General features: G+C 47.4%; 1 protein-coding gene across 1 annotated transcript in view; it reads left to right on the forward strand.

Moving 5' to 3' along the window:
* The window catches only part of LOC134984089 (uncharacterized), a 128,354-nt gene extending 116,023 nt beyond the window's left edge, over positions 1 to 12,331 (forward strand). The window contains exons 7-8 of the mRNA XM_063949722.1: positions 9,339 to 9,371; positions 12,055 to 12,331. Of these exons, the coding sequence (XP_063805792.1) occupies positions 9,339 to 9,371; positions 12,055 to 12,230 (209 nt within the window). The 3' untranslated portion in view covers positions 12,231 to 12,331. The remainder of the gene's footprint in view (positions 1 to 9,338; positions 9,372 to 12,054) is intronic.
* The last annotated feature ends 9,001 nt before the right edge of the window (positions 12,332 to 21,332 follow it).

A 21,332-nucleotide genomic window follows, 5' to 3' on the forward strand; every position in this document is an offset into this window, starting at 1 on the left:
CTCTGTCACTCTACTTTCCTCTTACCCTGGTCCTTCTGTCACTCTCTATCACTCTACTTTCCTCTTACCCTGGTCCTTCTGTCACTCTATCACTCTACTTTCCTCTTACCCTGGTCCCTCTGTCACTCTCTCTACCACTCTACTTTCCTCTTACCCCGGTCCCTCTGTCACTCTCTCTATCACTCTACTTTCCTCTTACCCCGGTCCCTCTGTCACTCTCTCTATCACTCTACTTTCCTCTTACCCCGGTCCCTCTGTCACTCTCTCTACCACTCTACTTTCCTCTTACCCCGGTCCCTCTGTCACTCTCTCTACCACTCTACTTTCCTCTTACCCCGGTCCCTCTGTCACTCTCTCTACCACTCTACTTTCCTCTTACCCTGGTCCCTCTGTCACTCTCTTTATCACTCTACTTTCCTCTTACCCTGGTCCCTCTGTCACTCTCTCTATCACTCTACTTTCCACTTACCCCGGTCCCGCTGTCACTCTCTCGACCACTCTACTTTCCTCTTACCCTGGTCCCTCTCTCTATCGCTCTACTTTACTCTTACCCTGGTCCTTCTGTCACTCTACTTTCCTCTTACCCTGGTCCTTCTGTCACTCTCTCTATCACTCTACTTACCTATTACCCCGGTCCCTCTGTCACTCTCTCTATCACTCTACTTTCCTATTACCCCGGTCCCTCTGTCACTCTCTCTATCACTCTACTTCCTCTTACCCGGTCCCTCTGTCACTCTACTTTCCTCTTACCCTGGTCCTTCTGTCACTCTCTATCACTCTACTTTCCTCTTACCCTGGTCCTTCTGTCACTCTCTCTATCACTCTACTTTCCACTTACCCTGGTCCCTCTGTCACTCTCTCTATCACTCTACTTTCCTCTTACCCTGGTCCTTCTGTCACTCTCTATCACTCTACTTTCCACTTACCCTGGTCCTTCTGTCACTCTCTCTATCACTCTACTTTCCTCTTACCCTGGTCCTTCTGTCACTCTCTATCACTCTACTTTCCTCTTACCCTGGTCCTTCTGTCACTCTACTTTCCTCTTACCCTGGTCCTTCTGTCACTCTCTCTATCACTCTACTTTCCTATTACCCCGGTCCCTCTGTCACTCTCTCTATCACTCTACTTTCCTATTACCCCGGTCCCTCTCTCTATCACTCTACTTTCCTCTTACCCCGGTCCCTCTGTCACTCTCTCTGTCACTCTACTTTCCTCTTACCCTGGTCCTTCTGTCACTCTCTATCACTCTACTTTCCTCTTACCCTGGTCCTTCTGTCACTCTCTCTATCGCTCTACTTTCCACTTACCCTGGTCCCTCTCTCTATCACTCTACTTTCCTCTTACCCTGGTCCTTCTGTCACTCTCTATCACTCTACTTTCCTCTTACCCTGGTCCTTCTGTCACTCTCTCTATCACTCTACTTTCCACTTACCCTGGTCCCTCTGTCACTCTCTCTACCACTCTACTTCCCTCTTACCCTGGTCCCTCTGTCACTCTCTCTACCACTCTACTTTCCTCTTACCCTGGTCCCTCTGTCACTCTCTCTATCACTCTACTTTCCTCTTACCCCGGTCCCTCTCTCTACCACTCTACTTTCCTCTTACCCCGGTCCCTCTGTCACTCTCTCTACCACTCTACTTTCCTCTTACCCTGGTCCCTCTGTCACTCTCTTTATCACTCTACTTTCCTCTTACCCTGGTCCCTCTGTCACTCTCTCTATCACTCTACTTTCCACTTACCCCGGTCCCGCTGTCACTCTCTCGACCACTCTACTTTCCTCTTACCCTGGTCCCTCTGTCACTCTCTCTATCGCTCTACTTTACTCTTACCCTGGTCCTTCTGTCACTCTACTTTACTCTTACCCTGGTCCTTCTGTCACTCTCTCTATCACTCTACTTTCCTATTACCCCGGTCACTCTCTCTATCACTCTACTTTCCTCTTACCCCGGTCCCTCTGTCACTCTACTTTCCTCTTACCCTGGTCCTTCTGTCACTCTCTATCACTCTACTTTCCTCTTACCCTGGTCCTTCTGTCACTCTCTCTATCACTCTACTTTCCACTTACCCTGGTCCCTCTCTCTATCACTCTACTTTCCTCTTACCCTGGTCCTTCTGTCACTCTCTCTACCACTCTACTTTCCTCTTACCCTGGTCCCTCTGTCACTCTCTCTACCACTCTACTTTCCTCTTACCCCGGTCCCTCTCTCACTCTACTTTCCACTTACCCTGGTCCCTCTGTCACTCTCTCTATCACTCTACTTTCCTCTTACCCTGGTCCTTCTGTCACTCTCTCTACCACTCTACTTTCCTCTTACCCTGGTCCTTCTGTCACTCTCTCTACCACTCTACTTTCCTCTTACCCTGGTCCCTCTGTCACTCTCTCTACCACTCTACTTTCCTCTTACCCCGGTCCCTCTCTCACTCTACTTTCCACTTACCCTGGTCCCTCTGTCACTCTCTCTATCACTCTACTTTCCTCTTACCCTGGTCCTTCTGTCACTCTCTCTACCACTCTACTTTCCGCTTACCCTGGTCCCTCTGTCACTCTCTCTACCACTCTACTTTCCTCTTACCCCGGTCCCTCTGTCACTCTCTCTACCACTCTACTTTCCTCTTACCCCGGTCCCTCTGTCACTCTACTTTCCTATTACCCTGGTCCTTCTGTCACTTTCTCTATCACTCTACTTTCCTCTTACCCTGGTTCCTCCGTCACTCTCTCTACCACTCTACATTCCTCTTACCCTGGTCCCTCTCTTTATCACTCTACTTTCCTCTTACCCCGGTCCCTCTCTCTATCACTCTACTTTCCACTTACCCCGGTCCCGCTGTCACTCTCTCGACCACTCTACTTTCCTCTTACCCTGGTCCCTCTGTCACTCTCTCTATCACTCTACTTTACTCTTACCCTGGTCCTTTTGTCACTCTCTCTGTCACTCTACTTTCCTCTTACCCTGGTCCTTCTGTCACTCTCTCTATCACTCTACTTTCCTCTTACCCTGGTCCCTCCGTCACTCTCTCTATCACTCTACTTTCCTCTTACCCTGGTTCCTCTGTCACTCTCTCTATCACTCTACTTTCCTCTTACCCTGGTCCCTCCGACACTCTCTCTATCACTCTACTTTCCTCTTACCCTGGTCCCTCTGTCACTCTCTCTATCACTCTACTTTCCACTTACCCCGTTCCCCCTGTCACTCTCTCTATCACTCTACTTTCCTCTTACCCTGGTCCTTCTGTCACTCTCTCTATCACTCTACTTTCCTATTACCCCGGTCCCTTTGTCACTCTACCACTCTACTTTCCTCTTACCCTGGTCCCTCTGTCACTCTCTCTATCACTCTACTTTCCTCTTACCCTGGTCCTTCTGTCACTCTCTCTACCACTCTACTTTCCTCTTACCCTGGTCCCTCTGTCACTCTCTCTATCACTCTACTTTCCTCTTACCCCGGTCCCTCTCTCTACCACTCTACTTTCCTCTTACCCCGGTCCCTCTGTCACTCTCTCTACCACTCTACTTTCCTCTTACCCTGGTCCCTCTGTCACTCTCTTTATCACTCTACTTTCCTCTTACCCTGGTCCCTCTGTCACTCTCTCTATCACTCTACTTTCCACTTACCCCGGTCCCGCTGTCACTCTCTCGACCACTCTACTTTCCTCTTACCCTGGTCCCTCTGTCACTCTCTCTATCGCTCTACTTTACTCTTACCCTGGTCCTTCTGTCACTCTACTTTACTCTTACCCTGGTCCTTCTGTCACTCTCTCTATCACTCTACTTTCCTATTACCCCGGTCACTCTCTCTATCACTCTACTTTCCTCTTACCCCGGTCCCTCTGTCACTCTACTTTCCTCTTACCCTGGTCCTTCTGTCACTCTCTATCACTCTACTTTCCTCTTACCCTGGTCCTTCTGTCACTCTCTCTATCACTCTACTTTCCACTTACCCTGGTCCCTCTGTCACTCTCTCTATCACTCTACTTTCCTCTTACCCTGGTCCTTCTGTCACTCTCTCTACCACTCTACTTTCCTCTTACCCTGGTCCCTCTGTCACTCTCTCTACCACTCTACTTTCCTCTTACCCCGGTCCCTCTCTCACTCTACTTTCCACTTACCCTGGTCCCTCTGTCACTCTCTCTATCACTCTACTTTCCTCTTACCCTGGTCCTTTTGTCACTCTCTCTACCACTCTACTTTCCTCTTACCCTGGTCCTTCTGTCACTCTCTCTACCACTCTACTTTCCTCTTACCCTGGTCACTCTCTCTACCACTCTACTTTCCTCTTACCCCGGTCCCTCTCTCACTCTACTTTACACTTACCCTGGTCCCTCTGTCACTCTCTCTATCACTCTACTTTCCTCTTACCCTGGTCCTTCTGTCACTCTCTCTACCACTCTACTTTCCGCTTACCCTGGTCCCTCTGTCACTCTCTCTACCACTCTACTTTCCTCTTACCCCGGTCCCTCTGTCACTCTCTCTACCACTCTACTTTCCTCTTACCCCGGTCCCTCTGTCACTCTACTTTCCTATTACCCTGGTCCTTCTGTCACTTTCTCTATCACTCTACTTTCCTCTTACCCTGGTTCCTCCGTCACTCTCTCTACCACTCTACATTCCTCTTACCCTGGTCCCTCTCTTTATCACTCTACTTTCCTCTTACCCCGGTCCCTCTCTCTATCACTCTACTTTCCACTTACCCCGGTCCCGCTGTCACTCTCTCGACCACTCTACTTTCCTCTTACCCTGGTCCCTCTGTCACTCTCTCTATCACTCTACTTTACTCTTACCCTGGTCCTTTTGTCACTCTCTCTGTCACTCTACTTTCCTCTTACCCTGGTCCTTCTGTCACTCTCTCTATCACTCTACTTTCCTCTTACCCTGGTCCCTCCGTCACTCTCTCTATCACTCTACTTTCCTCTTACCCTGGTTCCTCTGTCACTCTCTCTATCACTCTACTTTCCTCTTACCCTGGTCCCTCCGACACTCTATCACTCTACTTTCCTCTTACCCTGGTCCCTCTGTCACTCTCTCTATCACTCTACTTTCCACTTACCCCGTTCCCCCTGTCACTCTCTCTATCACTCTACTTTCCTCTTACCCTGGTTCCTCTGTCACTCTCTCTATCACTCTACTTTCCTCTTACCCTGGTCCCTCTCTCTATCACTCTACTTTCCTATTACCCCGGTCCCTTTGTCACTCTCTCTACCACTCTACTTTCCTCTTACCCTGGTCCCTCTGTCACTCTCTCTATCACTCTACTTTCCTCTTACCCTGGTCCTTCTGTCACTCTCTCTATCACTCTACTTTCCACTTACCCCGGTCCCGCTGTCACTCTCTCGACCACTCTACTTTCCTCTTACCCTGGTCCCTCTGTCACTCTCTCTATCGCTCTACTTTACTCTTACCCTGGTCCTTCTGTCACTCTACTTTCCTCTTACCCTGGTCCTTCTGTCACTCTCTCTATCACTCTACTTTCCTATTACCCCGGTCCCTCTGTCACTCTCTCTATCACTCTACTTTCCTCTTACCCCGGTCCCTCTGTCACTCTCTCAGTCACTCTACTTTCCTCTTACCCTGGTCCTTCTGTCACTCTACTTTCCTCTTACCCTGGTCCTTCTGTCACTCTCTCTATCACTCTACTTTCCTCTTACCCTGGTCCCTCTGTCACACTCTCTACCACTCTACTTTCCTCTTACCCCGGTCCCTCTCTCACTCTACTTTCCACTTACCCTGGTCCCTCTGTCACTCTCTCTATCACTCTACTTTCCTCTTACCCTGGTCCCTCTGTCACTCTCTCTATCACTCTACTTTCCTCTTACCCTGGTCCCTCTGTCACTCTCTCTACCACTCTACTTTCCTCTTACCCCAGTCCCTCTGTCACTCTCTCTACCACTCTACTTTCCTCTTACCCCGGTCCCTCTGTCACTCTACTTTCCTATTACCCTGGTCCTTCTGTCACTTTCTCTATCACTCTACTTTCCTCTTACCCTGGTTCCTCCGTCACTCTCTCTACCACTCTACATTCCTCTTACCCTGGTCCCTCTCTTTATCACTCTACTTTCCTCTTACCCCGGTCCCTCTGTCACTCTCTCTATCACTCTACTTTTCACTTACCCCGGTCCCGCTGTCACTCTCTCGACCACTCTACTTTCCTCTTACCCTGGTCCCTCTGTCACTCTCTCTATCACTCTACTTTCCACTTACCCCGGTCCCGCTGTCACTCTCTCGACCACTCTACTTTCCTATTACCCCGGTCCCTCTGTCACTCTCTCTATCACTCTACTTTCCTCTTACCCTGGTCCTTCTGTCACTCTCTCTATCACTCTACTTTCCTCTTACCCTGGTTCCTCTATCACTCTACTTTCCTCTTACCCTGGTCCCTCCGTCACTCTCTCTATCACTCTACTTTCCTCTTACCCTGGTTCCTCTGTCACTCTCTCTATCACTCTACTTTCCTCTTACCCTGGTTCCTCTGTCACTCTCTCTATCACTCTACTTTCCTCTTACCCTGGTCCCTCTCTCTATCACTCTACTTTCCACTTACCCCGGTCCCGCTGTCACTCTCTCGACCACTCTACTTTCCTCTTACCCTGGTCCCTCTGTCACTCTCTCTATCACTCTACTTTACTCTTACCCTGGTCCTTCTGTCACTCTCTCTATCACTCTACTTTCCTATTACCCCGGTCCCTCTGTCACTCCCTCTATCACTCTACTTTCCTCTTACCCCGGTCCCTCTGTCACTCTCTCTATCACTCTACTTTCCTCTTACCCCGGTCCCTCTGTCACTCTCTCTATCACTCTACTTTCCTATTACCCTGGTCCTTCTGTGACTTTCTCTATCACTCTACTTTCCTCTTACCCTGGTTCCTCTGTCACTCTCTCTATCACTCTACTTTCCTCTTACCCTGGTCCCTCCGTCACTTTCTCTATCACTCTACTTTCCTCTTACCCTGGTCCCTGTGTCACTTTCTCTATCACTCTACTTTTCTCTTACCCTGGTTCCTCTGTCACTCTCTCTATCACTCTACTTTCCTCTTACCCTGGTCCCTCTCTCTATCACTCTACTTTCCTCTTACCCCGGTCCCGCTGTCACTCTCTCTATCACTCTACTTTCCTCTTACCCTGGTCCCTCTGTCACTCTCTCTATCACTCTACTTTCCTCTTACCCTGGTCCCTCTGTCACTCTCTCTATCACTCTACTTTCCTCTTACCCCGGTCCCGCTGTCACTCTCTCTATCACTCTACTTTCCTCTTACCCCGGTCCCTCTGTCACTCTCTCTATCACTCTACTTTCCTCTTACCCTGGTTCCTCTGTCACTCTCTCTATCACTCTACTTTCCTCTTACCCTGGTCCCTCTATCACTCTACTTTCCTCTTACCCCGGTCCCGCTGTCACTCTCTCTATCACTCTACTTTCCTCTTACCCTGGTCCCTCTGTCACTCTCTCTATCACTCTACTTTCCTCTTACCCTGGTTCCTCTGTCACGCTCTCTATCACTCTACTTTCCTCTTACCCCGGTCCCTCTGTCACTCTCTCTATCACTCTACTTTCCTCTTACCCCGGTCCCGCTGTCACTCTCTCTATCACTCTACTTTCCTCTTACCCTGGTCCCTCTGTCACTCTCTCTATAACTCTACTTTCCTCTTACCCTGGTCCCTCTGTCACTCTCTCTATCACTCTACTTTCCTCTTACCCCGGTCCCGCTGTCACTCTCTCTATCACTCTACTTTCCTCTTACCCCGGTCCCGCTGTCACTCTCTCTATCACTCTACTTTCCTCTTACCCTGGTCCCTCTGTCACTCTCTCTATCACTCTACTTTCCTCTTACCCTGGTTCCTCTGTCACTCTCTCTATCACTCTACTTTCCTCTTACCCTGGTCCCTCTGTCACTCTCTCTATCACTCTACTTTCCTCTTACCCCGGTCCCGCTGTCACTCTCTCTATCACTCTACTTTCCTCTTACCCCGGTCCCGCTGTCACTCTCTCTATCACTCTACTTTCCTCTTACCCCGGTCCCTCTGTCACTCTCTCTATCACTCTACTTTCCTCTTACCCTGGTCCCTCTGTCACTCTCTATCACTCTACTTTCCTCTTACCCCGGTCCCTCTGTCACTCTCTCTATCACTCTACTTTCCTCTTACCCCGGTCCCTCTGTCACTCTACTTTCCTCTTACCCTGGTCCCTCTGTCACTCTCTCTGTCACTCTACTTTCCTCTTACTCCGGTCCCTCTGTCACTGTCTCTTCAATTGTCCTTTTATCTGTATATTTCTCTTTTTCACTGATTACCAAATAACACTCACAGCCTAATTTACTTTCAGCGACGAGGAGAAAATGAAGACGCTGTTTGTGTTGGTGGGCGTAGGTGAGTTCTTGTTACAGTAATCAGTAGTATATGGTAAGGTTCTGCAGTGTGTGACCCACTGATGTGGTCTTATTGAATTCTGTAAGAAAGCAACATTGCATCCTCTCACATAAAGGAAGGTTTATACGGTGCATTCCATATGTTATACCGCAACGGGTGAAAATTACAATAATGTAAGGTGGAAATTACTTATAATGCACACAATGGACAATGCAGCAGTTGCACATTTCAGGCTATCCCCACATGAAAATATCTGCAGGCAGAAAGAATTATCCACATAAGGCCTTTCTGAATTACAAAGCTTTCTCTAGGTCAGGCATGTCCAAACTGCGGCCCTCCAGCTGTTGAGAAACTACACATCCCAGCATGCCCTGACACAGCTTTAGCATTCTCTGACAGCAAAACTGTGTCAGGGCATGCTGGGATATGTAGTTTCACACCAGATGTAGGGCCGCAGTTTTGACGTGCCTGCTCTAGGTGATACCACTGGTCAGTTTACTCAAGGAACCCGCAAGGTCTCCATACACTGCAATTTTGCAAACCAATCACGTAGTTTTCTTTTCCTGGCGGAAAATCGGCGCATGTATTGGCTTAAAAAGTATGCCATGTCCATCAGTATTTGGTTACGATTTTGACTAAACATGTTGAGTGATCGGCCAAAATTTGCCTACTAGAATTGAGTCATTCGGCCTGGGAGACCCCAGGCCGAACGCAGTTGATCAATGCTGAGTTTATTTTGTGCCTAAATATTTTTACAAACCACATTTAGGGCGGACGATATGGAAATAATACATTTTCTCCTTGAGCCTGTGTAAATGTAACCCACATTTTCCAGGATAAAGCCAACACATAATATTATTTCAGTAGGATTGAGACCCATACGTTGTCTTTGTTCCTGCAGATGTGAATTATTACATTTCCATTTATATTGTTTTATTCTGTTTATAGAATATTAACATATTATTATTTTTTTACCCTTTAGTTCTGTACTTGGCTTTGGTGGAAGGGACATCAGGTCTGTAATATTGTCTTTTCTATTATAATATAAATAATGTATTCTATTTTACACTAAAACTGTAATGACCGTACCCTGCGTCTCTTTTCATTTACCCGCAATTTTTTCCAGATGTTGCTAATGTTCAATGTGCCTTTGTATAAAATTCTGAAAGTCGGCAGATAATTAATTTATAATTCCCAAACAAACAGGAAAAACATGTTTCTATTTAAAAAGTTCATCATGTTGACGTGTCACCTGGGTAGGTCTAATGACTATCGACATGGTCACATGCTGTGCAAGCCGGCATGCTGTACTTGGGCAGTTCGATGCTGTTGACATTCTCACGTTGACCTGAATAGTGTTAATAAGTTATACTACACCCATCAGAAAAGGCATGCTACCATTTCCGACGTAGAATGTAGGGATTGAAGGAGGCGCTGGTGATCGGAATGGTATCCCGTGGATTATAAAAAAACTGCAGCCTACCTGCTCCTTTCACGGAATTGTGTGAATCACTAGAGATAGCCTTACAGTAATAATTGCACAGATTATACATATATTACCTTATATTGCACAGGACTATGGTGTATTCTCTACAGTGCATTTCTGTTATTAATCTGGTACATTATAATGCATGCACTAGCAGTCCATGCACTCTTTAATGGTTAGCCAAGACTCTCAAGTTTGGCCACGCCCCTAAATATGGGCCCCTAAAAATGCATCCCTCCCCGGTGGGCCCTTTATGCCCCAGTCCTACACTGTGTGTGTTTGCAGATGTTGATATTGCACACACCGACAGATGGCTCAAACTATGAACAGCCGAGTTACTTAACCAGTGGTGTTGGTTTATTGATAGATAGCAGGTACAGTCGTACTCACTGTTACATGCACACTGCTGATGAATTGGAGCTTGTACTGTACACGACTAGTGGGCATATCAATACAAATCCTGGCAGCTGCGACATTTGCATATTTTCGCGCAGCCACTTACCATGTAACATTAATAATCCGTTATAACCAGCAATATCATCGGGACTGTCATTTGCTAATTATTAATTAGACTGAGTTGAAAAATATTAACAATCCAATCTGCTGGAGATTCTTGAGTACTAATTATTTCACACTCACTGCAGGAATCCTCTATTACAGGTGTCTATCTAACTGCTTTGCTATTTGTGTAATTATACCGTTTTAGATTGAATTTCTTTTACAATGTTATTGTCTGTGTGTTGTTTTATGCTACTCTGAAATGTTTGTTTTTAAACAGCAGTTTCTATACCTACCAACATATCTGGAATCTTCTTGAAGTGTCTAGTACATATTATTGAATATAACTATATATTTTTTGACCTATCAAATTGTCAGTCCTATCGGCTCTGTGATCCATTGTCTGTCCCATCAGCTCTGTGATCCATTGTCTGTCCCATCAGCTCTGTGATCCATTATCTGTCCCATCAGCTCTGTGATCCATTGTCTGTCCCATCAGCTCTGTGATCCATTGTCTGTCCCATCAGCTCTGTGATCCATTGTCTGTCCCATCAGCTCTGTGATCCATTGTCTGTCCCATCAGCTCTGTGATCCATTGTCTGTCCCATCAGCTCTGTGATCCATTGTCTGTCCCATCAGCTCTGTGATCCATTGTCTTTTCTCATCCAGCTATTGCTATTTAAACACTGTTAGGGGGGCTCTGTCTGCCATATAAAGGGCCAGTCGGGTAATCGGATGCCATACAAGGGGGCATGAGGAGGCTCTGGTGGCATATAAAGGGGCATATACACAGTGTCGGACTGGGGCATGTAGGGCCCACCGGGGAGGGTGTAGTGGTAGGGGCCCATGTTTAGGGGTGTGGCCTGTCCACAGAGGGGGTGTGGCCTGCCACCTAATTGGTTTGACTAACTATTAGAGAGTGCAACGTCAGGGCCCCTTTATAAATATATACCGTAAATTCAGCTGCTGCATGCATGATAATGTACCAGATTAATAGCAACAATGCACTGTAGAAAATACACCATACTCCAGTATAAGGTAACATATGTATGATGTATAATTCAAGTGCACAGTCTGGAACCTGAGCCTTAGAGCATGCAGTGGGGCCCGCCGGTGGTTTCCCCTGTACCCAGTCCAAGCCTGCATATAGAGTAGATGGCATATAAAGGAGCATATAGAGCAGATGGGGAGGGGGTGCACTCTATTTACTTAACTAATATCACTCAAAAAAGAAGTAGATTTAGAACAGCCCTCATCATTACACTTATGTGTAAAAAGTGTTTCTCTGAAGCGCTGACGGCTGTGTGTTAGGTCTGTGGAGCTTGGCGCAGTAAGAGGGCACTACGACCATAAGCAATCGTAGGCCTAATTCAGACCTGATCGCAGCAGCAAATTTATTAGCAAATGGGCAAACCCATGTGCACTGCAGGTGGGGCAGATGTAACAGGTGCAGAGAGAGCTAGATTTGGGTGGGTTATTTTGTTTCTGTGCAGGGTAAATACTGGCTGCTTTATTTTTACAATGCAATTTAGATTTCAGTTTGAACACACCCCACCCAAATCTAACTCTCTCTGCACATGTTACATCTGCCCCCCCTGCAGCGCACATGGTTTTGCCCATTTGCTAACAAATTTGCTGCTGCGACCAGGTCTGAATTAGGCCCATGGTCTCCAGAGGTCATGTGACTTACTCATTTTTTCTTATTTTCATTTAGAGTCTTGTCCTGGAAACGAGGAGTACACGACATGTCCAGGCTGTGAACCTACCTGTGAGATCAAAAACCCCATGTGTGTTCAAGCTTGCATCGGACCCGGACAATGTCAATGCAAGAAGGATTTTGTTCGTGACAGTAAAACTAAACTCTGCATACGTGTGGGAGAATGTCCCTGAGCGTGCCCAGCACAGGACACACACGCCATGACACAGATATACATGCATGCTGCCATATCATGTATGCTCTCTCCATATTCTAATAAAGGTGGGATCATTGCTGTCTGGTGTCTGTACTGTATAACTGGAGTCACGCTAATAATCCAATGACAAGTGTGGGAGCAACGAATGGTGTAATAGTACCTACAAAACGTGGAACAAAATAAAGGGTTACACGTGGATGAGGTAGAACTGACGGAGCTGCCTCTGTATTACAGGGAATCTGCAGGTAGCACTCGACCAATCAGATGCACTGATAAATGAAAGCGGTTTAAGTAATCATTGACATTTCTGGTTGGTTGTCTGGAGGTGATGAGAGGGCATGGTACCAATCTGATGAGTGATATCAGCGTAGTACCATGCCTGACGTATAGACTAAGTGGAGGCCGCAGCTCCCTGATGATGGCTCATAGTTCTGTATCTCCATCTAGCAGAGTGGTCACCTATCTGCAACTTTATGCAAAGGGCGCTACAAAGTCCTTACTTGGTGTACAGCCAGGGCCGGCAACAGAAATCCTGGGGACCGGTACACTGAGATCTCTATGCCCCCCCCAACCAACACCACCACACACACACACACACGTATTTTGTACTTCCGTGCACCAAAGGGATCAGGAAAGGGGTTGAAAGGAGCGTGTGGCTGCAACAATTGTACAGTGAATGCAAATAGTGGCAGAACACGGGGGGTGACACACAGGCTGGGACAGTACACAAATGCGGAGGGGTTGAAATAGTGACAGAACACATAGTGGTAGGAGGGTGAAACAATGGCTGGACCAGCATACAGAGGGGGGGTGAAATAGTGACAGAACACAGGGGGAGTGACACATCAGCTTGGACTGAACACAGAGTGGGGGGGATGGAATAGGAACAGAACATGGGGGGTGGTGGAATTGGTACAGAACACAGGGGGAATGAAATAGTGACAGAAGACAGAGGGGGGGGGGGTGACACAATGGCTGGGACAGCACACAGAGTGGGGGGCTGAAATAGTGACAGAACACGGGGGGGGTGACACAATGGCTAGGACAGTGCATGGGGGGATGGAATAGGAACAGAACACGGGGGGGGGGGGGGTGGAATTGTGACAGAACATGGGGGGTGGAATAGTGACAGAACACGGGGGGTGGAATAGTGACAGAACACGGGGGGTGGAATAGTGACAGAACACGGGGGGTGGAATAGTGACAGAACACGGGGGTGACACAATAGCTGGGACTGAATACGGTGGGGGGGTGATGGAGCAGTGACAGAACATGGGGGGGTGATACAGAGGCTGGGATAGAACATGGGGGTGGGGTTGAAACAGTGACTGAGCACAGACCACCGATCCCACAGTCTCAGTGGTTATGCTAACCACTGCGCCCCTGTGCCCTCCCCCAGCCCAGTGACCTCAAGTGCTGCACAACTCAAACCTGCATCCAGCCAATAGGGATGCTGGGTTACTGGCTCCGGCGCTGCCTCACTCACTGGGGTCCGTCTGTAGGAGGGATATGGGATGGCTCTGTTGGTATTGTCTTTCCAATATTCTTCCTCAAGCAAGTAAAACATGTAATTGCTCTCTTACCTGCATGAGAAGAGAATGCTGGCGCACACCAGTAGGCTCTCATCAGCCTGCACATACCCTCTTTGCCTAGATGAGTCAGACCATGTGCCACCTCAGCTAGACTTGGAAGATATGCTCTCGGGGCTACTGGCTTACCCTGTCCACCTGTCCACAGTCCTGAGGACTCCTGGCCATACTCCTTTGTCCTCCAGACTTGCCCCTTCCTGTAGGGAACACACATTTTTAATTTTAATTTACTATTGTGTGTTATCAGTTGTGTGAAGTAAACATCTCTGGATGAGAGGAGAGAGGGGGGAAAATAGTAAATAAAAAAAGAAAATGTCAGGTTTGGCATTCACCAACAGGCTGTCACACCATCACGCATATCGGTGTTTGTGCACAGTCTCCCTTCACCAGTATTCTCATTCTCCACCCTTTGTGCATGACCAGGCACACTGCATTAATACTGTTGTCCTTATGTCCTTATGCTGGTGAGATATACTGGATTTGGGCAGAGCTCTGAAGGACCGATTAGGCATGTGGCGTTTGAACTGTGATCGGGCCCATGTATTGTACCCTCCTGTCGGTGAACATAAGAAATGAGGAGGAAACTTCACATAGAGGTTAGTAACAGATAAATTTGTAGAGGCAAAGAGGATTTTATAAAATTTGACAACTGGATTGGGCCACTATGGGGAAGTGATTCTCTACTGTCTATACCCCCTAAAAAAATTATCTGTGTTCTATATCTACTGGGACTATCCCAGCCATCAATCCAGTGTCCTGTCCATCCTAAGTTCATGGGGAACCCGGTATCTGTGAGATAATTTCCTCTACCTGTGATGGACATGAATCTAGAACAGTGACATGCAACATTAGTCTTTGTGGGTATCCAACATACTTTGTGCTTCCTGGGCGGGAGCACACTATGTGTATAACATCTCTTACAAAACTTCTGTTACGTTAATCAGGGGCCATTTCTGCTACAGAAAGAAGCAAAAGTTTAGAGGCCTCATCTTAACCCCACAAAGTTCTGTCAAAAGGGTAAAGTTGCATTTATTCCGTTCTTCCCATTAACCGAATCTGTATTTTCTATATGGCTCTTGATTCCTTACTATATGTCCCTTGATCCCGTCTATGTGTTTAATAATGTGGCTTGTTTTCTCTGTCTAGGGGTCTATATTGACTATGTGTTCTACTACTCCTACAGGGTTCACTACGGCTGGCCGGTGGTCAGGCTCCCGGCGACCAGCATACCGGCGCTGGGAGCCCGACCGCCGGTTTACCGACAGTGTGGCGAGCGCAAATGAGCCCGGTGGCGCGCCACACTATTTTATTCTCCCTCTATGGGGGTCGTGGACCCCCACGAGGGAAAATAAGTGTCGGTATGATGGCTGTCGGGCTCCCGGCGCCGGTATACTGAGCGCCGGGAGCCCGACCACCGGCATACAGAAGACCACCCCTCCTACAGTCTCTGGCAAAATGCCCTATATTTCTACAAATGTAACATATTATCAGTCTTTTCTTACTACCTGGGTTTCGGGGTTTAGGCTGATGAGGCTTTACTGTAAGAGCCTGTAGACTTATTGTCATCAGCTTCTCCTCCTGTTGTTCTCTACGCCTAGCAATATTCTTATGGTGTTCAATTGCGCACTCTCTAAGGCAAGCTACTGTGACCCCTTTCCAATTTGGCAAAGATGCTTGTACCCTGTCCCTTAATGCCTTATTGAGTCCGTCCATTAGCACAGAGACAGCCACTTCCCTGTAATTCGCATCGTTCCCTGTATCTGATACCCCAATGTATCTATCCATTATTTGCAGGGCCCGATGGAAATATTCAGAAGCCATTTAATTTTCCCTCTGTTTTATGGAGAAAATTCTTCTCCACTTAGCAGTAATGGGGAAACACAACACTAGTTGCCTATTAATTTGTTCTACATTCTCCTGATTGTTTCCATCAGTCATAGGACTATCCGACTCTAACCTACAATTAGTGCTAAAAAAAATTTTGGGTGTCCATATTAGGGGGTAGGCACGCTTTTAAAAGTATCCGCCAATCTTTGTTAGCTGGTTCAAGAGCATTACCCAGATCTCTGATAAACTTCTGACATCTGGCTAAATACTCCCGGGGATCGGGGAATTCTGAAATGATTGACCGCAGCTCAGCTCTGGACCACGGGCAATACATTGCATTATTCCTGGTGAGGATTACTCCCTGACTATCGGTTCCCCCATTAGGAGTTACTATTTCCAAGACAGGATGTAATCCTACCATTTCGTTCCTAATCTGTTTGCTGTAGGGTGTTGTTGTCTCTGTGCAATGACCCGTCTCATACTTACCAGTAGCTGTGACCTCACCAGTTCTTTCAGTGGGGAATATTGTTACTGCTCTACCTGGATGGACAGGCCCCACCTGAGTTTCCTGCAAGGCCACTGCCTGAATGAGAGCTGCGATTTGGCCGGGTCCTTCATCTTCCTGTGACCTATAACCTTGAAAAGACTTCAAAACAGGATACATCTTGCAAAAATTAGGGTTAATACATTTATTTTGCATTATACTATCATTCATAGATATACCATTGACTGTAGCCATCTTTTCCCTCTCGACCTGTGTCGATAATGGTATGTTTGTGTCCTCATTCCTGCTAGGTTTGGAACCTGCTGCGCGAGCTAATTCCCTTTGCACATCCCCCTCTTGCTGCCATAAATTTAAACAATCTGCATGTCTAATCCTTTGTTTTCTGGATTTTATCAGACATATCCTTATCCTTAAGTTCTGCAATACCTCTGGTTCAAAGCTGCCCACCCTAGGGAATGGTACCCTATCTTTGTCAGTCATACGTAACCATTCATTGCAAAAAGCCTCTGTGTGTGAACCATATTTTTCACACATAATAAACCTTGCTGACCCCCTCGGTCGCAATTCTGACCATCTCGGTCCCACTTCTTCAGCCTGAATCCTAGCTACCAAACGCCCAGTGCTTGTGCAATTGGATCCCATCGCGGACTTTTTGCCAATAAAACGCAATCCCCAATGCACACCGCAAATAGACGGTGAAAGACACCTAGCGATTTCACTCGTTCCTTCTCCGCTGAGTACACTCCAATAGTGAACACTGCATACCCAGTGAGGCCCTATTGGTTTCTATTTACTGGAAGTGTTAGGAGTGACTTATCTTTTCCAGCAAATATCCACCGCTGAAGATTTCCTGAGAGAGACCAACGATAACTCCCTATACACTTTTTATACACAAATCACGCTTGCGTATGCTCTACACAGCGCTAATGAAACCACGATTTTACCCAAAAGCTCATAAAAAGGGGTATCACGTTGCGCTATATATCGCACCCACAAACGTGCGGTCCAATCGCACAGCGTATAGGTACTTGTTACCTATCTGCCGTACAACCATGGGTCGATGTACAAATTGCGACCCTTCAGCCGAAGCGTAACAAAAAACCCTTTTTACTTCAATACTACACAATGCGCAATTCCCTATTATGCTCCTCTGCAAAGCTCCTAACGATTTGCGTATTTCAATCTATATGAACGTGAGTCAGCCGCCTCATGCCACCAAGCCTCCACTTACTTGGTGTACCACGGGACTCGATTACCAGGGTTCAAATCCACTTACTCCTACGTTCGCTCACTCAAATGCACTTTGTTTTTCTGTACAGAAAATTTTCACTCGTTCTGATTGGCAGCTTTACCCCAGAGGCAATACAGTATAAACAAAAGTTTTATACTAATCTGCTTTAGAAACAGGGTAGTTTTGTGCTGTTGTAGCATAGCTACTGTCCCACCTTTTAGCTAAATGACACTATTGTGTAATTAGTACTTAGCGCCCGCACTCTTACGCACCTTGCGTAAACACGCGACCGTGCGTGTCTTTTACGCTGCGTGCGCGGTTCTGTACTTTGTCTGAGACACGTGTACAAAACTGTGCGTCCGCAATAAAACAAATCCCACAGCTCTATAAATGAGAACAATACTAATTACTATTGCCCATTAGACACAACTTGTTCTGTATAAACTTTTATGCAGACCTGCGTTTGTGTCTTTACACCTACTTCCTTAAAATACTGTTATTTCAAATTTAACTATATAGCAACAAATGTATCTGATTTCACACAGATCTAAATGAGTCTAGCAATCTGAGTCTTGTGGCAACAATGTGAGAGGGTATGCAAAGTATGGGTGCCCTTTGTGTACGCTTTTTGGCGCCCCCCAAAAATTCACAGATTTTTAAATAGCTTTTTTCCTGTGTTTTACGGGTTCTATCAGCACCTCTGCAGACCAGACGCCATCTAATCAGCGCACAAGTAGGGTTTTCAGCGTATCCATCAACCAAGAAAAGGTAACATAGGATAACTTTCCGCCCTTTGCTGATAGATTAAGTCTGCTATGACCTGTTAGGCTGTGAGCATGTGGAAACTGGACGATGCCTCCAATTGTAAATGCTGGTTTACTTACAGGACTAAAAAGCATATACCTTAAACACACTTGATACACTTTAATATTGAGCTGCTGCGGCCGAATAATTAACCTTTCACCTTTATGTTATTCACAAATCTTACGTACACAAAGTCGCACAGCGTACGTACGCCTAAAGGGCGTAGTGACTACACAGTTTGCGTACACAGGCCTATATGCTGTAAGGGCCTTAAGGACCAAATCCTGTGGAATGGGATTAATAAACGTTGAAGTTCAGGGGTTAATCACTGAGACTGAACTATGGCCCTCATTCCGAGTTGTTCGCTCTGTGTTTTTCATCGCATCGCAGTGAAATTCCGCTTAGTGCGCATGCGCAATGTTCGCACTGCGACTGCGCCAAGTAATTTTGCTATGAAGAAAGTATTTTTACTCACGGCTTTTTCATCGCTCCGGCGATCGCATTGTGATTGACAGGAAATGGGTGTTACTGGGCGGAAACACGGCGTTTTAGGGGCGTGTGACTGAAAACGCTACCGTTTCCGGAAAAAACGCAGGAGTGGCTGGAGAAACGGTGGGAGTGCCTGGGCGAACGCTGGGTGTGTTTGTGACGTCAACCAGGAACGACAAGCACTGAAATGATCGCACAGGCAGAGTAAGTCTGAAGCTACTCTAAAACTGCTACGAGGTTTGTGATCGCAATATTGCGAATACATCGGTCGCACTTTTAAGAAGCTAAGATACACTCCCAGTAGCCGTAGGCTTAGCGTGTGTAACTCTGCTACATTCGCATTGCGACCGATCAACTCGGAATGAGGGCCCATGTGCTTATACCTCTATGGTGGTGGGCTAGGTTCTGTTCTATTGCACGGAGGGATATTGCCCCCTATACAGTTTGAGTAAGAGGGATTTTAGATTTACTGTATATAAAATACCCTGTTTAAGTAGAAAAAAGTTAATGCTTAACACTTAACAAATGCAGGAAAACGATAGACATGCACGAACACTGTGCCCACTATGCATAACAGTAATGCACAATGCTGGACAATCATCAACATTTATAAATGAGTACGGTATATACTCGAGTATAAGTCGACCCGAATATAAGCCGAGGCACCTAATTTTACCACAAAAACATGGGAAAACTCATTGACTCGAGTATAAGCCTAGGGTGGGAAATGCAGCTGTAGCCGTACACAGCCCTCATAGTGCCAGATATGCCCTCATACTGCCAGATATGCCCCACAGTGCCAGATATGCCCTCATGCTGCCAGATATGCCCCACAGTGCCAGATATGCCCTCATGCTGCCAGATATGCCCTCATGCTGCCAGATATGCCCTCATGCTGCCAGATGTACCCCGAAGCTGCCAGATATGCCCCACTGTGCCAGATGTGCCCCCATGCTGCCAGATATGCCCTCATGCTGCCAGATGTACCCCGAAGCTGCCAGATATGCCCCACTGTGCCAGATGCGCCCCCATGCTGCCAGATATGCCCCACTGTGCCAGATGTGCCCCCATGCTGCCAGATATGCCCCACAGTGCCAGATGTGCCCCCATGCTGCCAGATATGCCCCACTTTGCCAGATGTGCCCCCATGCTGCCAGATGTGCCCCCATGCTGCCAGATATGCCCCACAGTGCCAGATGTGCCCCCATGCTGCCAGATATGCCCCACAGTGCCAGATGTGCCCCCATGCTGCCAGATATGCCCCACTGTGCCAGATGTGCCCCCATGCTGCCAGATATGCCCCACTGTGCCAGATGTGCCCCCATGCTGCCAGATATGCCCCACAGTGCCAGGAAGGTAACTTACCCTCCATCGCTCCCGCGTTGTCTTCTGAAGGAGGGACACAGAGGGCACAGCGCGCGGCTCTCCTGTGTCCCTCCTGCGTCTCCGTCTCCGGCGGCGTGTATGTGTTAAATGAAGTGCCGGTTCGTGAGCCAATCAGCGCTCACGAACGGGCAGTTCATTAACACACACACACACACACACACACACACACGCTGCCGGAGACGGAGACGCAGGAGGGACACAGGAGAGCCGCGCGCTGTGCCCTCCGTGTCCCTCCTTCCACTGACTCGGGTATAAGCCGAGGGGACTTTTTCAGCACAAAAAAACGTGCTGAAAAAGTCGGCTTATACTCGAGTATATACGGTAATTAAATACTGCTAGGCAATAATAGATAGTCAGGTGAAGAATGTCCATCAGATGTCTGTGCTGTATGTCCCAAATGAGGAACTTTTTTCTACAACTCACTTCTTGACACATGTCTCACTCAGTCAGGGCTACCACGGTGTCCCCGGGTGCAGCCCTGTACCCTGCAGCCAGTATAAGTTTTCAACATTTATCTCTATATTTCCTGTCTGCATGTCTTAGGCTTCTGGTGGCACACTGGCTTTACTGTATTTCACATTTGTTTCTTTCTTAGCCGCACGTACGCTGGTGTTTCTTTAGCCTTCCCCCCGGCGTTGCCTAGCAACCAGCCGGCTGGGACACTGTCCAGGCGCGACCACACGTCATCACCTCGCGCTCTACAGCTTTCACAACGCGACACGGAGCGGCTACATGCACATGGTATGGCGGGCTCTGATCTTTATAAGGTGAGTTGTTTCTTTTCCCCACACACTACCTCACATCTTGACAAAGGGGTTTAAATCCCCGAAACGTTGATGTTCTTTCCACTGATGCCTTAATACAAATTTACTATTCCACAAGACCCTGAGTGCCGCTGGTTTGTTTTCTTGTATCCTGACCGTATACGGAGGGCACCATGGCAAATATTACTCATTTCAACAAGAGTGCCGGGCTGTATCTACACTGTACCCATTCAGGAGCCGTTCACCGGACAGCACTTGCTTGAGCCAAGGCACCAAGTTTTTTCAAAAGCTACTTTTGATATGTATTTCCCTTGAAAGATGTTCAAGCTGTAGCCTGCCTAGTTGCAGCACTTTTCCAGCACTACCAGCACTTTTTGGTGATTTCTCTTGGACACCCAGGGTGTTTAGCACTTTGCACTGGATCCTGCAGCATTAAGTTGCACAGCCACGAGTTCCAACAGGACTCTAGACATGAATCCCAGCA

Source organism: Pseudophryne corroboree, assembly GCF_028390025.1.
Source record: "Pseudophryne corroboree isolate aPseCor3 chromosome 3 unlocalized genomic scaffold, aPseCor3.hap2 SUPER_3_unloc_35, whole genome shotgun sequence".
In the NCBI taxonomy this organism is placed as follows: Eukaryota; Metazoa; Chordata; class Amphibia; order Anura; family Myobatrachidae; genus Pseudophryne; species Pseudophryne corroboree.